Source organism: Chiloscyllium plagiosum, chromosome 7 (genome assembly GCF_004010195.1).
Source record: "Chiloscyllium plagiosum isolate BGI_BamShark_2017 chromosome 7, ASM401019v2, whole genome shotgun sequence".
Classification (NCBI taxonomy): domain Eukaryota; kingdom Metazoa; phylum Chordata; class Chondrichthyes; order Orectolobiformes; family Hemiscylliidae; genus Chiloscyllium; species Chiloscyllium plagiosum.
In genome coordinates this window covers 47456066-47472180 of record NC_057716.1, presented here as the reverse complement: position 1 = coordinate 47472180, position 16115 = coordinate 47456066, and the positions used below count along the sequence as shown (strand labels likewise).

Genomic DNA, 16115 nt, shown 5'->3' with positions numbered 1-16115 from the left:
GGAAAGGCTGGTAGGTATAGGGAATGCTGGATGACTAAAGAAATTGAGGGTTTAGTTAAGAAAAAAAAGGAAGCATATGTAAGGTATAGACAGGATATAGATTGAGTGAATCCTTAGAAGAGTACAAAGGCAGTAGAAATATACTTAAGAGGGAGAGCAAAAAGGGGACATGAGATAGCTTTGGCAAATAGAATTAAGGAGAATCCAAAGGGCTTTTACAAATACATTAAGGACAAAAGGGTAACTAGGGAGAGAATAGGGCCCCTCAAAGATCAGCAAGGAGGCCTTTGTGTGGAGCCGCACAAAATGGAGGAGATACTAAACGAGTATTTTGCACCAGTATTTACTGTGGAAAAGGATATGGAAGATATTGAATGTAGGGAAATAGATGGTGACACCTTGCAAAATGTCCAAATTACAGAGGAGGAAGTGCTGGATGTCTTGAAATGCATAAAGGTGGATAAAGCCCCAGGACCTGATCAGGTGTACCAGAGAACTCTGTGGGAAGTTAGAGAAGTGATTGCTGGGCCTCTTGCAGAGATATTTGTATCATCGATAGTCACAGGTGAGGTGCCGGAAGACTGGAGGTTGTTTAAGAAGGGTGGGAAGGACAAGCGAGGGAACAATAAACCAGTGAGCCTGACGTTGGCGGTGGGCAAGTTGTTGGAGGGAATCCTGAGGGACAGGATGTACATGAATTTGGAAACGTAAGGACTGATTAGGGGTAGTCAACATGACTTTATGCATGGGAAATCATGTCTCACAAACTTGATAGAGTTTTTTGAAGAAGTAACAAAGAGGATAGATGAGGGCAGAGTGGTAGATGTGATCTACATGGACTTCAGTAAGGCGTTTGACAAGGTTCCCCATGGGAGATTGGTTAGCAAGATTAGATCTCACAGAATAGAAGGAGAACTCGCCATTTGGATACAGAACTGGCTCAAAGGTAGATGACAAAGGGTGGTGGTAGAGGGTTGTTTTTCAGACTGGAGGCCTGTGACCAGTGGAGTGCCACAAGGATCGGTGCTGGCTCCACTACTTTTTGTCATTTACACAAATGATTTGGATATGAGCATAAGAGGTATAGTTAGTAAGTTTGCAGATGACACCAAATTTGGAGGTGTAGTGGACAGTGAAGAAGGTTACCTCAGATTACAACAGGATCTTGACTAGATGGGCCAATGGACTGAGAAGTGGCAGATTGAGTTTAATTCAGATAAATGCGAGGTGCTGCATTTTGGGAAAGCAAGTCTTAGCAGTACTTATACACGTAATGTTAAGGTCCTAGGGAGTGTTGCTGAACAAAGAGACCTTGGAGTGCAGTTTCATAACTCCTTCAAAGTGGAGTCACAGGTAGATAGGATAGTGAAGAGGGCATTTGGTATGTTTTCTTTTATTGGCCAGAGTATTGAGTACAGGAGTTGGGAGATCATGTTGCGCATGTACAGGACATTGGTTAGGCCACTGTTGGAATATTGCGTGCAATTCTGGTCACCTTCCTATCGGAAAGATATTGTGAAACTTGAAAGGGTTCAGAAAAGATTTACAAGAATGTTGCCAGGGTTGGAGGATTTCAGCTATAAGGAGAGGCTGAACAGACTGGGGCTGTTTTCCCTGGAGTGTCAGAGGTTGAGGGGTGACATTATAGAGGTTTACAAAATCATGAGGGGCATGGATAGGATAAATGGTCAAAATCTTTTCCTGGGGTTAGGGAGTCCAGAACTAGAGGGCATAGGTTTAGAGTGAGAGGGGAAAGATATAAAAGAGACCTAAGGGGCAACGTTTTCACACAGAGGGTGGTACGCGTATGGAATGAGCTGCCAGAGGAAGTGATGGAGGCTGATACAATTGTAACATTTAAAAGGCATTTGGATGTGTATATGAATAGGAAGAATTTGGAGGGATATGGGCCGGGTGCTGGCAGGTGGGACTAGATTGGGGGGTTGGGATATCTGGTCGGCATGGACAGGTTGGACTGAAGGGTCTGTTTCCATGCTGTACATCTCTATGACTTTAACACTCTAGATGGGGCTCTCTCTGCCAGTTTGCTGAGAATTGGTCTCTAAGGGTCTAGATACTAAATTACAAAGCAAAACCTCAAAGGTTGGAATTTCTGGATCAAAGGAAGATGTGGAGAAGTGGCTCAGTGCTGAGGAAAGCAGGGGCTGTGTCACTGGAAAGGTCAACACCTGAACAATGCTCAGGCCTGTGTTCTTCCAAACCAAGGAACTAGGAAAGTAAAGTGGGTGTTGAACTAAACAGTGGAGGTGGGAACCAAATATGCAAAGATGTTGTATATCAATGCTTACAGACAAGCTAAGGGAAGGTAATAGTAATGTGAGAAAAAGGGAGAGAGAATAGCAGGAACAGACAGAGAAAAAACAACCTAGGAATTGACAAACAATCCCCAAAGCTAAATAAGACCAGAAAACGTAAAAGCAGAATGAGGCCATTCAGCCCAGCGAGTCTGCTCTACTATTCAATGAAATCATGGCTGATCTGATAATCCTCATCTCCATTTATACAGTCATCGTCATACAACATGTAAACATACCCTTTGGTCCAACCCATTCATGCCAACCAATCTTCCCAAATTAAACTAGTCCCCATTATGTGTTTGGCCCATATACCTCCAAATCTTTCATATTTATGTTCCTTTCCAAATGTCTTTTACATGTTGTAACTGTACGTGCACCTACAACTTCCTCTGGCAGTTCATCCCACATATGAACATCTGTGTGAAAAAGCTGCCCCTCATGTCCCTTTTAAGTTTTTCTCCTCTCACCTTAAAAAATGTTCCCTATTTTGAACTCCCCTACCCTAACAAAAGACCTATTGCATATACCTTATCTATGTCCCTCATGATTTTATAAACCTCTATAAAGTCATCCCTCAATCTTCTATGCTCCAGCTGTATAGGTTGGAAACTTTGGGCCTGTGGAATTACCTGTACCTGCTTATAATAAAAAGGATAGCCAAGAATAACATTAAAACACAAGATGGCTGAAAGGAGATGAGCGACATTAACAGTCTGTCCCACCCTTTAAGCACGGTGGCTCAGTGGTTAGCACTGCTGCCTCACAGCACCAAGGTCCCAGGTTCGATTCTAGCCTCGGGTGACTGTCTGTGTGGAGTTTGCACATTCTCCCCATGTTTGCGTGGGTTTCCTCCGGGTGCTCCGGTTTCCTCCCACAGTCCAAAGAGGTGCAGGTCAGGTGAATTGGACATGTTAAATTGCCCATACTGTTAGGTGCATTAGTCAGAGGGAAATAGGTATGAGTGGGTTACTCTTCGGAGGGTTGGTGTGGACTTGTTGGGCCGAAGGGCCTGTTTCCATACTGTAGGGAATCAAATCTAAAAACAATAATACCTTTGAAGAAACCTACTCCAAAGGCAGATAAGGGGGCCTTGAGCAGCAACCATCCAAGAGAATAATGATAAGAACACACCTGAGAGAAACAAGCAAATATTCTCAGCTCAACTAATGAAACAACTGTTGTGCTACTTAGCGAATAAACACCAGATGCGAGATATTGTATACTAAACTCCCTAAATAGCTATCAGAACAACAGGTAGCTATTTCATAATAAAGTTTTTTTTAATAACGCTGCAAGATTAAGTATCAGTGTCTAGTTAGAGATTCTCCAACATCAATATAGATATATATATAACTAAAACATTTATGCCGATGCGTGAAAGTTAATTGGCTTTAGGAAGTACCCTCATTAGCCCTGGACAAAATAGATTGTTCACAGCCATCAATGAAACAGTATTAGGAGTAGAAATAGCAATACCTAATTTTAACTAACTTCAGAACAGAAATCAATATTACAAATCTTGTAGCAACTAGTTAAAACTAAATCTCTTTTGTATTTTTACACACAATTAGAATGGTGGGAAACGTAAGAAGAATAACTGAATTTGATTTAAAAAAGCCCAAATACAATAAATGATTTTACGAATGATTTGGATGTGAACATAGGAGGTATAGTTATTAAGTTTGCAGATGACACCAAAATTGGAAGTGTAGTGGACAGTGAAGGAGGTTACCTCAGAGTACAACAGGATCTGGATCAGATGGGCCAATGGGCTGAGGAGTGGCAGATGGAGTTTAATTTAGATAAATGTGAGGTGCTGTATTTTGGAAAGGCAAATCAGGACAGGACTTATACACTCAACGTTAAGGTCCTGGGAAGTGTTGCTGAACAAAGAGTCCTTGGAGTGCAGATTCATAGTTCTTGAAAGTGGAGTCACAGGTAGATAGGATAGTGAAGAAGGCGTTTGGTATGCTTTCCTTTATTGGTCAGCGCATTGATTATAGGAGTTGGGAGGTCATGTTGCAGCTGTACAGGACACTGGTTAGGCCACTTTTGGAATAATGTGAGCAATTCTGACCTCCCTGCTATAGGAAGGATGTTGTGAAACCTGGAAGATTTCAAAAAAGATTTACAAGGATGTTGCCAGGATTGGAGGATTTGAGCTATAGGGAGAAGCTGACTAAGCTGGCGCTATTTTCCTTGGAGTGTCGGAAGCTGAGGGGTGACCAGATACAAGTTTATAAAACCATGAGAGGCATGGAGGGTAAATAGACAATGTCTTTTCCCTGGGATCGGGGAATCCAGAACTAGAGGGATTTAAGGCAAGAGGGGAAAAATTTAAAAGGGATCTAAGCAGCAACTTTTCCATGCAGAGGGTGGTGCATGTATGGAATGAGCTGCCAGAGGAAGTGGTGGACACTGGTACAACATTTAAAAGGCATCTGGATGGGTATATGAATAGGAAGGGTTTGGAGCAATATGGGCCAAGTGCTGGCAAATGGGACTAGATTAGGTAAGGCTATCTGGTCAACATGGATGATTTGTTTCTGTACTATACACCTGTATGACCCTAAATAACAGAATTCAAGCTGTCCTTAAGAGGTAAGCCAGCCTGAAACAGCTCTAAGGGAGTATGGCCAATGACTCTGGAATGGGAATGAATAAGATGCACAGAAAGCACCCAAAGACTAGAGATTGTAATGGCTGGTAAACACCATGCAGTCATGGGAAGCTGAGGCTGGTCAAACAGGTGTCTATCACTGATTAGGTGATTTACCTGATTGGGTATATGGATTAGGAGGGAAGGACTGTAATTACGTTGTAATACAGAAATGTATAAAAATACTACAATATACTGTATGAGTTAGAGTGTGTCATTGATCTATCTTCTGATCTGAGAGAAAGATTAAGCAAGTAGCAGTTCGTACGTCGAGACCACATTCAGGGAAAATCCTTTGGCCCTGTCCTTGCTTTATCCAGTTTCTGCATGAGTAAACTTCCACCTGCTGCATCCTGCCAGCCTCCTGAGTCTTCATTCTCTTTCAGAGAAAATTGCTCCTACAGGGCCAATTTTAACCTTACCGACCAGTGAAATCAGGAGGATTAGGAGTTAAACATCAGCCAGGCAATTTATCGAGTACCATCTGGCTCCAAGCACACAATCTGAAATCTGAATTTATGCTTCTGAGTAAGTCCTTCTATAAATATGCAGGTCAGGGTCAGATGGTGTTCTTGCATTCAGCTGAAATTTCAGTCACCTGAGGAAGGAGGCGATTGTAGCTATATGCTTCTCTAATCTCTATGTTTCTATGTCTATCCATTGCCTCATTACTATCAGCTGGTCTATACAAGCAGATTCTTGTATTCTCTCCTGTTCCTTAGTTGTAATCAGTGTTTCAACTATGTGATCATTCTTACAGAAATCACTTCTTTTTATTCCTGGAGTTAGATGATTGATCATTATTGCTGTGTCTTTGTTCTTTTTGAACTTTCCAATCTTCTCTAAAGATCCAATAGTCTGTAAGTTAACTCCCAATCATGCCCAACCTGTAGCTCTAATAGCTACCATGCCAAACCTTTCCAATTGCACTTGTGCTGCCAATTCAGTTGTTATACCATGTGCCATAGTGTTCTTGTGTATGACATCTTGCAACTGTATAAGCTGAAGTTCAAATTTAACAGCCAAGTACAGTATTGAGTTGTTCAATGGATTGTCTCAAATTCTGATGTTAATTTTAAATAGGTCACACTTATTTACAATGTGATATGGGAGATGACAATCTTCATGCGATCGACTGTTTAAACATATATCATCACCTCAATATTGAAGGCAGATCAGCGAAGGTTCACTTGGCTGATAACCAGGTACGAAGGGACTGTCTTATGAGGAAAGGATGAGTAGATTGGGTCTGTACTCATTGAAATATAGATGAAATGAAAGGTGACATTATTGAAACGTGCAAGATTCTCAGGGGACGTTCCTGTCCTTTCCCCATAACACTTGATTTCCTTACTGATTGAAAATCTGTATATCTTTTGTCTGTTACAGTCCTTGCATGGTATTTTGTAAATAACATTAGTTTTGCTCATTGTCTGTATAGGGATCTCCGATATCAGGGTTCTTAGCAGAAGCAGTAATACAGAGACTTGAACAAACAGCTCTGCCAACCATCCAACCCAAACTTTGGGTCCGTTATGTGGATGACACCTTTGTCATCACTTAACAAAACAAATTAGAGGAAACCTTCAAGACCATCAATAATATCCTTCCTGGCATAAAATTCACGCAAGTGGAGGAAAACAACAACAAACTGCCATTCCAGATGTCACAGTAGAGCAAACAGCCAATGGGGAACTTCAAACCAGCGTCTACAGGAAAACACCACATATGGACCAAATATTGAACTACAGAAGCAATCATCCTAACACTCACAAACAAAGCTGCATCAGAACATTATTTCAATGAGCCAACACACACTGCAGCACAGAGGAACTACGCAGAGCAGAGTAAAATCACCTGTACCGTGTATTCAAAAAGAATGAGTACCAATGAATACAGTCCACCGATTTCTCAGCAACAAACCCAAACAAGCAGACAAAACACGTCCAGAAATACTAGTCACTCTCCCCTACATCAAAGATATCTCAGAAATGACTGCTAGACTACTCAGACCCCTTGGTATCATGGTAGCCCACAAACCCACCAACACACTAAAACAGCAGCTAATGAACTTGAAAGACCCTATACAGACAATGAGCAAAACTAATGTAATTTACAAAATACCGAGCAAGGACTGTAACAAACACTACATTGGACAAACAGGCAGAAAACTAGCCACCAGGCTCCATGAACGCCAACTAGCCACAAAAAGACATGACCCTCTCTCACAAGTATCCTCACATACGGATGATGAAGGACACCACTTCAACTGGGACAACACATCCATCCTAGGACAAGTCAAACAAAGGCACGCACGAGAATTCCTGGAAGCATTGCATTCCAACCGGGACTCTATCAATAAACACATCGAGTTAGACCCCATCTATCACCCCCTGAGTAAAGGAACTGGAAGTGACTTCACCACAGGAAATAACATCACCACAGGAAATGACATCACCAACCCAGAGAAACCCAAACATATAAATCGAAAGCAGGAATCTTCAGCAGTGCTTCGCCTGAGGCCCACTGAAGATGTTACCTAGTAGGATAATGAAACATCTGGAAACGAACCTTCAAGCTCAGCGAGCAAACCTACATCCAGGTCCTCTAAGAATCCTGTATGCTTCAATAAGCTCAGTTCTCATTCTAAATTCCAATGAACACAGGCCTATCCTACTCAATCTCATCTCCTTGAAGTAAGTTTATATAATGTGGCAGCCATTGTAAAGACTTATCACAAATGAGAAGAACTAGTCCTGCACATTGGAGGGTATATGACATTAAAGTAGAATAGTAATCTGGATTCAGGTGGAAAGGTAGTACTGAGAATCAATAATGACATTTCTATCTTTAGTTTTTATGGAGATTAGGAAAATCAAATTGGCAGAGATAGTCATATGGAAAAGTTCATCAAATGTATTAGAGACATTTCTGAGAGCAATTTGTTGTGGATTATCAGGGAAAATGCTACTTGGGATCTGTTAAGACGTAGTGAGGATGGTTTAATAAATGATCTCAGAGTAAAAAAACTCACCTAAGAAACAGTGACCATAACATTGAAGAATTTAAAGTTCAGTTTGAGCATGAGAAACATGGGTTGGAAACAACAGTGCTGAATTTAAATAAAGGTAATTAGAAAAAAATGAGAGTAGAGTTGGCTGGAATGGACTGGGAAGGGGGTATCTCAGAAAAAGATGGTTGAGAAGGAGGGCAAACATTTAAGAAAATAGTTCATGACTCATGGTGAAGATATATTCCAGAAAGGAAAGGGTAATTCAACCATGGTTAACTAAGGAAGTTATTTATAGAATCAAATTGAAAGAAAAACACAGACAATATGGCAAAGACATGGTCCATTAGGATCCAGAAAATTGTCAGCCTACTGTTCCATCAGGATACTTAGTCAGCTTCTCTGGTGATTGAAATTTCATTCGGTTCCTCTTTGCCTTCCAATTCCTGATTTGCAGCTCTCAATAGAATGGTTTTGTATCTTCTATTGTGAGGACAGATGTAAAATATTCATTCACTTCACCTGCTATTTCCTTACTGTCTATTCTTCACTCCCAATTTTCACTCTCCAGAAGACCAAACCTCACTTTACTTATTGTTTTCTTTATTAAGTATCTGCAGAATCTCTTGTGATCCATTTTTACATTCCTAGCTAGCTTCTGGTCATACTCAAGAGTTCTGCCTCAATGAACCTTCTGTTCATTTTTTATATTCTAATCAATCACCTTACCTGCGGCTTACCTTTGTCTCGGTATATGCTATTTTCTGATGCTTTTCATAACTTGTTAATTAACCACGAATGGTGGGTCCTACTTATAGATAATTTTCTTTACAGTTGGAATATACTTATTATGAGTATTCTGAAATATCCCATTAAATGTCTATGACTGCTTCACTTCTGAGCTATTCCCTACCCTAATATATCAGTTCACTCCAGCTAGCTCAGTTTTCATTACCCACATAATTACCCTTTTTTAAGGTTAAAAATATTAGTCTTAGGTCCAATCTTCTCCCTTTCAAACTGTTTATAAAATTCTACATATTTGGTCGCTGCTCCCTATGGGTGCATTTACTCTAAGGTTGTTAATTACACTGTACCAAGTCTAATGTAACATGCTCTACGATAGTTTCTTACAACAGCATGTTCTAGAAACAATCTTGAAAGCATTCTATGAACTTATCATCCAGGTCTCCACTGCAAATTTGACATTCAGTTTAGTTGTACATTATAGTCATCTATGATCATTAAGACAAAGACTATATCGGAAAAGAATGAAATGTTTAATATATCAACTAACATGGGAACCAAGAAAGAAAGTTTGGTGATCAGCACTTTAGTTTCATTGGCATGAGGGGAGGTGGAAGAAAACTAGAGAATGATAACGAAAAAAACTGGTTTTAAAAAACTTCCTGTAGTTAATTGTACTTACATATGTTGCATTGCTTCTTTGAATAGGACAAGGTTCATCACTGCATGCAGTTCATTATAATGCTCCAGGGCATCTGTAAGAATTCTATGTAGGTTTTTCCAACTGGTTACAGGCAAATATCTGGGTTCTCCAACACCTTGGGCAAAGTGGCAGTAAATCAATGGCTTTTGGGTTAAAATATGTTCATCAATAACCTAAAATCAGAAATAACAACATGAATTAGTAGCATTCATGTAAGATTCTTACGTTCAGCCATTAGAGTCATAGAGTCATAGAGATGTACAGCATGGAAACTGATCCTTCGGTCCAACTTGTCCATGCTGACCAGATATCCTAAATTAATCTAATCCCATTTGTCGGTACCTGGCCCGTATCCCTCTAAACCGTTCCTATTCATATAGCCATCTAGAAACCATTTAAATGTTGTAATGGTACCAGCCTCCATCACTTCCATCAACACACCACCTTTTGTGTGAAAAAGTTTCCCCTTAGATCCCTTTTAAGTCTTTTCCCTTTCACCCTAAACCTATGCCCTCTAGTTCTGGACTCCCCCACCCCAGGAAGAGACGTTGTTGATTTACGCTATTCATGCCCCTCATGATTTTATAAGCCTCTATGAGGTCACCGCTCAGCCTCTGATGCTCCTGGGAAAACAGCCTCAGCCTGTTCAGTTTCTCCCTATAGCTCAAACCCTCCAACCCTGGCAGCATTCTTGTAAATCTTTTCTGAACCCTTTCAAGTTTCACAACATTCTTCCTATGATTAAATTTAATCAAATTAGTATGTGCCTAGCTAGTAGATGAGATAATAAATGATTTATTTGCATTACATCTTTCTTTATATTGAAAGCAAAACTTAATGGTTGAATTTTCTTCTGAACAGGAGGTCCAACTGATGGGATTCAAAATCCAGAATACAGAAAAATCCTCGGTGGCATATTCTAAACGCAGCCATCAAGGAAGTCATTGCTGGTGCTGCCATCTAAATGAAACCCCATGAATTGCCAGGGCAATCAGAGTGCTAGTAGCATAGCTGTGTCATGGTCAGTGTTAATGACAGGAATCCTGTGAAGAAAACCAACTTGAGGCTAAAGTATCTTAAATGGACAGTATCAAGTAGCAGTGCTACCCAGTTCTGCTCTTCATCAGAACTTGAGACGAAGAATCACCAGACCCAATACATTAAATCTGCTTTCTCTAGCAATTTCTGTTTGTCTTACAGTTCTGAATGTTGGGTCAAAACAGATTTTAAAAAGGGGGCAAATGTTTTAGCTGAGCAGTTACAGCTTCAAGATTTATTAAATTGTCAATTTGTTTCAACTTATGATCATAGTAGCTGATTTCCCATGGTATTGATCATGGATTTATATGGATTTGAATCCCAGATCCCTTTTTACATCAACACTTTGTCACCATTTCAGAAATACTCTGGCTTTTTCCTTTTGCAGTGAATAACTGCATTTCATTCCACACTAAAATGGCACTGACCATCTCCAACAAGACAAAATCAAACTATCATCCTTGGACATTAAATAGCTTTTTCATCACTGAATTCCCCACTGTCAACATCTTGGGAGTCACCATTGACCAGAAATTGAACTGAACTAGCCACATAAAAACAGTGGCTGCAAGGTCGGATCAGAGGCCAGGAATCCTGCAGCAAATAACACACCTCCTGACTCACCAAAGTCTGTTCATCATCCACAAGGTACAAGTTAGAAATGTGATGGAATATCACGACACTGAACAAGATTTCAGGACTCAATAATGGACCAATGTTATAATGGGACAAGGCTAAATGGTGCAATGTTAAATGAGCACTTCATTTGCTCAGCTTCAGTCTTTGTGTTTAATTTTGAGGCAATTCTATATTTTATGAATTGTGGACTCAACAGAATCTGATTTTGTGCTGTATAGGTGCCTTTCTCTGCTACGTTTCAATGTACGATTAGACATACTTCTGTGAGGCATTTTTAAATCTGTATAATTTAATAATTATATAATTTTAGTACTGCTTTACAATTAGTTATTTTTTAAAGTCTATGCTCTTGAATTGAATGACTGCAGAGTTGGTTAGACTTTGTAAACAATGTGGTAGCATTTCTATTATTTGCCAGATGTTTTATCTCTACAGGTAATCCCTGCATTGCGAATGGGTTCCATTCTAGAGCCCATTTGCAATTTCATTTGTTTGCAAGTCGGAATACAATGCAGGACAATATAAAGCAGCTGTTCAGTACTGGAAATGTTTGTATGTTGGATCTTTAAAATTACATCCTGCATGGGATCATGTTCATGAGCACAAACCTTCTTAACTTGGACGTTCAGAAATTGGTGAACCTTTGAATTTCTGTTATATTATCCTGAATTATTCAATAAAGCTTTAACTTGGTTGTTCTGTAATAAATTACTGCTTTAAAGCTTTTTAATTCAGTTTGTTGATAGCACTGTATCTCTCTACTGTTTATTGTGTTTTCCCACATTTTCAGAGTTTTCCCACCTTTTTAATCTCCAAATAGTGGATTTCCCATCTTATCCAGAGTTTTCCCACTTTCTGAAGCCAAGATGAAATTTCCTGTTTCCAGAAAGCAAGCATTTCCATGTTTCAAAGTCTAAGATACCAAGCACCCTCTTCGATGTAAATTGTCCTGTCAGACTTCAACAACAGATTTCTTTAAACATTATTCAATGGCAGAGCAAGCTCGAGGGGCCAATAGACTAATTTCTACTCCTAAACGGTATGTTCATATATATCTTATAAAAACATCCCCTACCACCAACAAATGGAACTTAGGTTGCCTGCTCTGTTGAGAAAAGACCTTATAAAGATCTATAAAATAATGAGGGGTATAGATAAGGTGAATAGCAGGTATAATATATATTTTAAGGTGAGGAGAAATTTTTTTTAAAAATTAAGGCATTTTTGTTTACATAAAGCGGCTCATGTGTGGAATAACCTTCCAAAGGAAATGATAGATGAGTGTACAGTTACAACGTTTAAAGATATTCAGATAAATACATGAATAAGAAATGCTTGGAGGGATATGGGCCAAGCGCAGGCAGGTCGGACTAGTTCAATTTGGGATTATGGTTAGCATGGACTGGTTGGACTGAAGGGTCTGTTTACTTGCTGTATGACTCTATAACTTAAAGACTCTTGCAAAATAAGTTGTTATTTTAGGATTGCTAATCATTTATGTATTAAAACAAACATATAGTTTAAGGCCATGAGAAAATGGGCTTCTACATCAATGTTAATGTTTGGATACTATTCTGCACTGAGGAGAAAATTTATGAAGCAGTCATAAAAATCTGTATTCAAATGTTACAACATTACATTGTACCTCAAAGTATCTCTTTGCAGTATCCATAAGGATTTTGTAGAAGTGTTCAATATCTTTTTCTTCCATGAGTTTGTCAGCATAGACTCTGGATGATTCATGAAGCCATAAATGGATCACATCTGGAGGTAGCCGTATACAATCCGGAGTTGCAAATAGGATACCCTAGAAACCAAAACAACAAGAATGCTGACAAGTCTTCTGAAAATAAAAATTATTACTTGAGTTTTTATAAAAATAAGACACATCCAAAAGGACTGCCTGTAGTCTTGCTCCGAGTAAGTCACTTTGCATTTTATTTTATAATGGGAGAAACATAAGATATATATTCTGCTGACACAGCAGGACCATACGTAAAATTGATTTTTTTCCTCAGGCAATTTGCATATATAGATATACCTTGAAATCAACAGAAGATTAATTATGGGGATGGTTTCACCACTGATTGAGGTGTTGGTGTTGCACTGGGGTGTACAAAGTTAAAAATCACAACACCAGGTTATAGGCCAACAGGTTTATTTAGAAGCACTAGCTTTTGGAGCGCTGTTCCTTCATCAGGTGATTGTGGAGAATAAGATTGTAAGACACAGAATTTATAGCAAAAGTTTACAGTGTGATGTAACTGAAATTATATGTTGAAAAAGACCTGGATTGTTTGTTAAGTCTCTCAACTTTTAGAATGACCATGTTGGTTTCAGTTCTTTGATATGTAAATTGCAAAACATTTTTTAAAACTTACATTCTCAAGTAAACTTTAACAAGTGGTGACGTGTCTACCCAGATAAGCTATTGAAGGTGTTAGCTCAGTGAGGCTGTCTGTGCCACAATGGTCAGACTGATTCTAATCTAAAAAACCCTGTACTTCCCAGGAGCCGAAAAACTATATCACATTCTTCGCAGCCTGCAACACAATATCAATGAGGATGAGCACCTTGCCAAGACCTTCCCCACACCTCCACTTCTCACCTTTAAACAGCTACCAAACCTCAAACAGATCATTGTTCGTAGCAAATTGCCCGGCTTTCAGAAGAATACCATACAACCTTGTCACGGTAGACACTGCAGGACGTGTCAGAGTGTCGATACGGATACCACCATTATGCATGGGGACAGCTCCCACCATGAACGTGGAAGGTACTCATGTGACTCAGACAACGTTGTCTATCTCGTACGCTGCAAGCAAGGATGCCCTGAGGCATGGTACATTGGCAAGACCAAACAGAAGCTATGGCTATGGATGAATGGACGCCGCAGAGCAATCAACAGACAGGAGCATTCCCTCCCAGTCGGAGAACACTTCAGCAGTCCGGAACATTCGACCTTGGACCTTTGGGTGACTGTCCCCCAAGGCAGACTTCAGGACAGGCAACAACGAAAAGTGGCCGAGCAGAGGCTGATAGCCAAGTTCGGTAGCCATGGGGATGGCCCAACCGGACCCTTGGGCTCATATCACACTACAAGTGGCCCCATTGCACTATACATGCATCCTCTCTCAGACACTCATAAGTACAAACCCCACCTCTCTCTCCCCCCCTCCCCACCACACACACACACATTTATGTTTGTGGGGCAGGATTACATTTTACTTTGTTCAAAAACTGCATGAATCCATGTAAGATTCTGTAAATCCGTTTTTTAGATTAGAGTCAGTCTGAACATTGTGGCACAGACAGCCTCACAGGGAGCTAACACCTTAAATACCTTATCTGGGTCGACATGACACCAATTCGTAAAGTTCATTTGAGAATGTAACTTTTAAAAGAAGTTTTGCAATTTACAAATGAAAGAACTGAAACCAACATAGTCATTCTAAAAGATGAGAAACTTAACAAACAATTCAATATATAATTTCAGTTACATCACACTGTAAACATTTGCTATAAATTCTGTGTCTTACAATCTTATTCTCCACAACCGCCTTATGAAGGAGTAGCAGTCCGAAAGTTAGTGCTTCCAAGTAAACTACATCCCAGACTATAACCCGGTGTTATGTGATTTTTAACCTTTCACCATTGAGAAGGCCGAATACTTAACCTCATCATTAGTATCTTGGAGTCATTTGACTCCATGCTAAGCTGTCAACTCAATACCTGCTTCATCTCAAAAAATAACTACTTCCACTTCAAACCCAATGCATTGCTGAATCTCTGTCTTTGTTACCTTTAAGCTTGATTATTCCATTGTTCTCCTTCCACATTCCCCAAGTTTCAGTTCAGCCAAAACTCTGCTGCCTGTGTGCTAACTTGCAGAAGCCCTGTTTACTCATTATATATGCACTTACTCCTGCTCCTGCTGGGTCATATATTAAAAATTTCATCCTCATTTTAAACTACACTAATTCCCTGACTTTATAAATTACATCATTCCTGAGATTTGTGTAGCCCCTAATTTAGTTAATCTACAAGTGGCAACCATACCTTTAGCTGCCTAAGGTCCTCAACTCTGAAACTACTTTCCTAAGTCTCCTTGGCTCCTAACTTCTCTCTGATGTTTTAAGGTACACTTGAGAACCCCATTGCTATAGTCAAGCTTTGGTCACATGCCCTAATAGCTCCTTGAAGTCAAATGTTATTTGATAACACTCTAAAGTCTTGAAATGTTTCGCCTCATGAAAGGGGCTACATCCATTTAAAGTGGTGTTGATTGACACTTGAAATTTTTAGCATCCAAAGAAAATCAGAAGCAACCCTGAGGAAATAATTGGGTTTTTCTCACTTTTAACAGTTATATGTTATGGAACATTTGCTTTTATCAGTCATGGCATAAAGTTAAAAGCAAGGAAATAATGTTGGAATGTACAGAGCATTGGTCAAGCCATAACTAGAGTCATTTGTACAGTTCTGGTCACCTCACTACAGGAAGGATGTGATAGCACTAGAGTGCATTCAGTGGAGGTTCACTAGGATGTGGCTTGGGATGGAGAAATTGAACTATACAGAGAAACTGGATAGGTTTGGATTTTTTTCTCTAGAGAAGACTGAGGTGTATAAGATTATGAGGGGTATGGACAGAATGAACGGACAGCAGCTGTTGGTTGAGGGGTCAATCATGAGGGGGCACAATTTTAGGGTATGGGGCAGGATATTTAGAGGGGATTTGGGAAATAGCTTTTTCATTCAGCGGGTGGTGGGAATCAAGAATGCACTGCCTGGGAAGGTAGTAGTGGCCGGCACCTTACAACCTTTAAACAATATTTGAATAAGACTTCAAATATCAAAGCATTCAGGGATATAAGATGAATGCAGGGAATTGGGATTAGCACACTTTTGGTGGGAATTATGTTGGATGCAGATTTGGTGGGCCAAAAGGTCTTTTCTGCACTGTATGAATCTATAAATCTAAGTGTTGTCAAGACATTT

At 39.8% G+C, this 16115-nt stretch overlaps 1 protein-coding gene across 6 annotated transcripts in view; it reads right to left on the bottom strand.

Moving 5' to 3' along the window:
• dnah9l (dynein, axonemal, heavy polypeptide 9 like) overlaps window positions 1-16115 on the bottom strand; it is a 427363-nt gene that overhangs the window by 173677 nt on the left and 237571 nt on the right. For all 6 annotated transcript variants that reach the window (XR_006312134.1, XM_043693606.1, XM_043693607.1 and 3 more), the window contains exons 51-52: window positions 12760-12921; window positions 9417-9610 (exon numbers count right to left, since the gene is read on the bottom strand). Coding sequence is in view for 5 of the 6 variants with exons in the window: in XM_043693606.1 (XP_043549541.1) it covers window positions 9417-9610; window positions 12760-12921 (356 nt within the window). In the remaining variant the exon portion in view is untranslated. The remainder of the gene's footprint in view (window positions 1-9416; window positions 9611-12759; window positions 12922-16115) is intronic.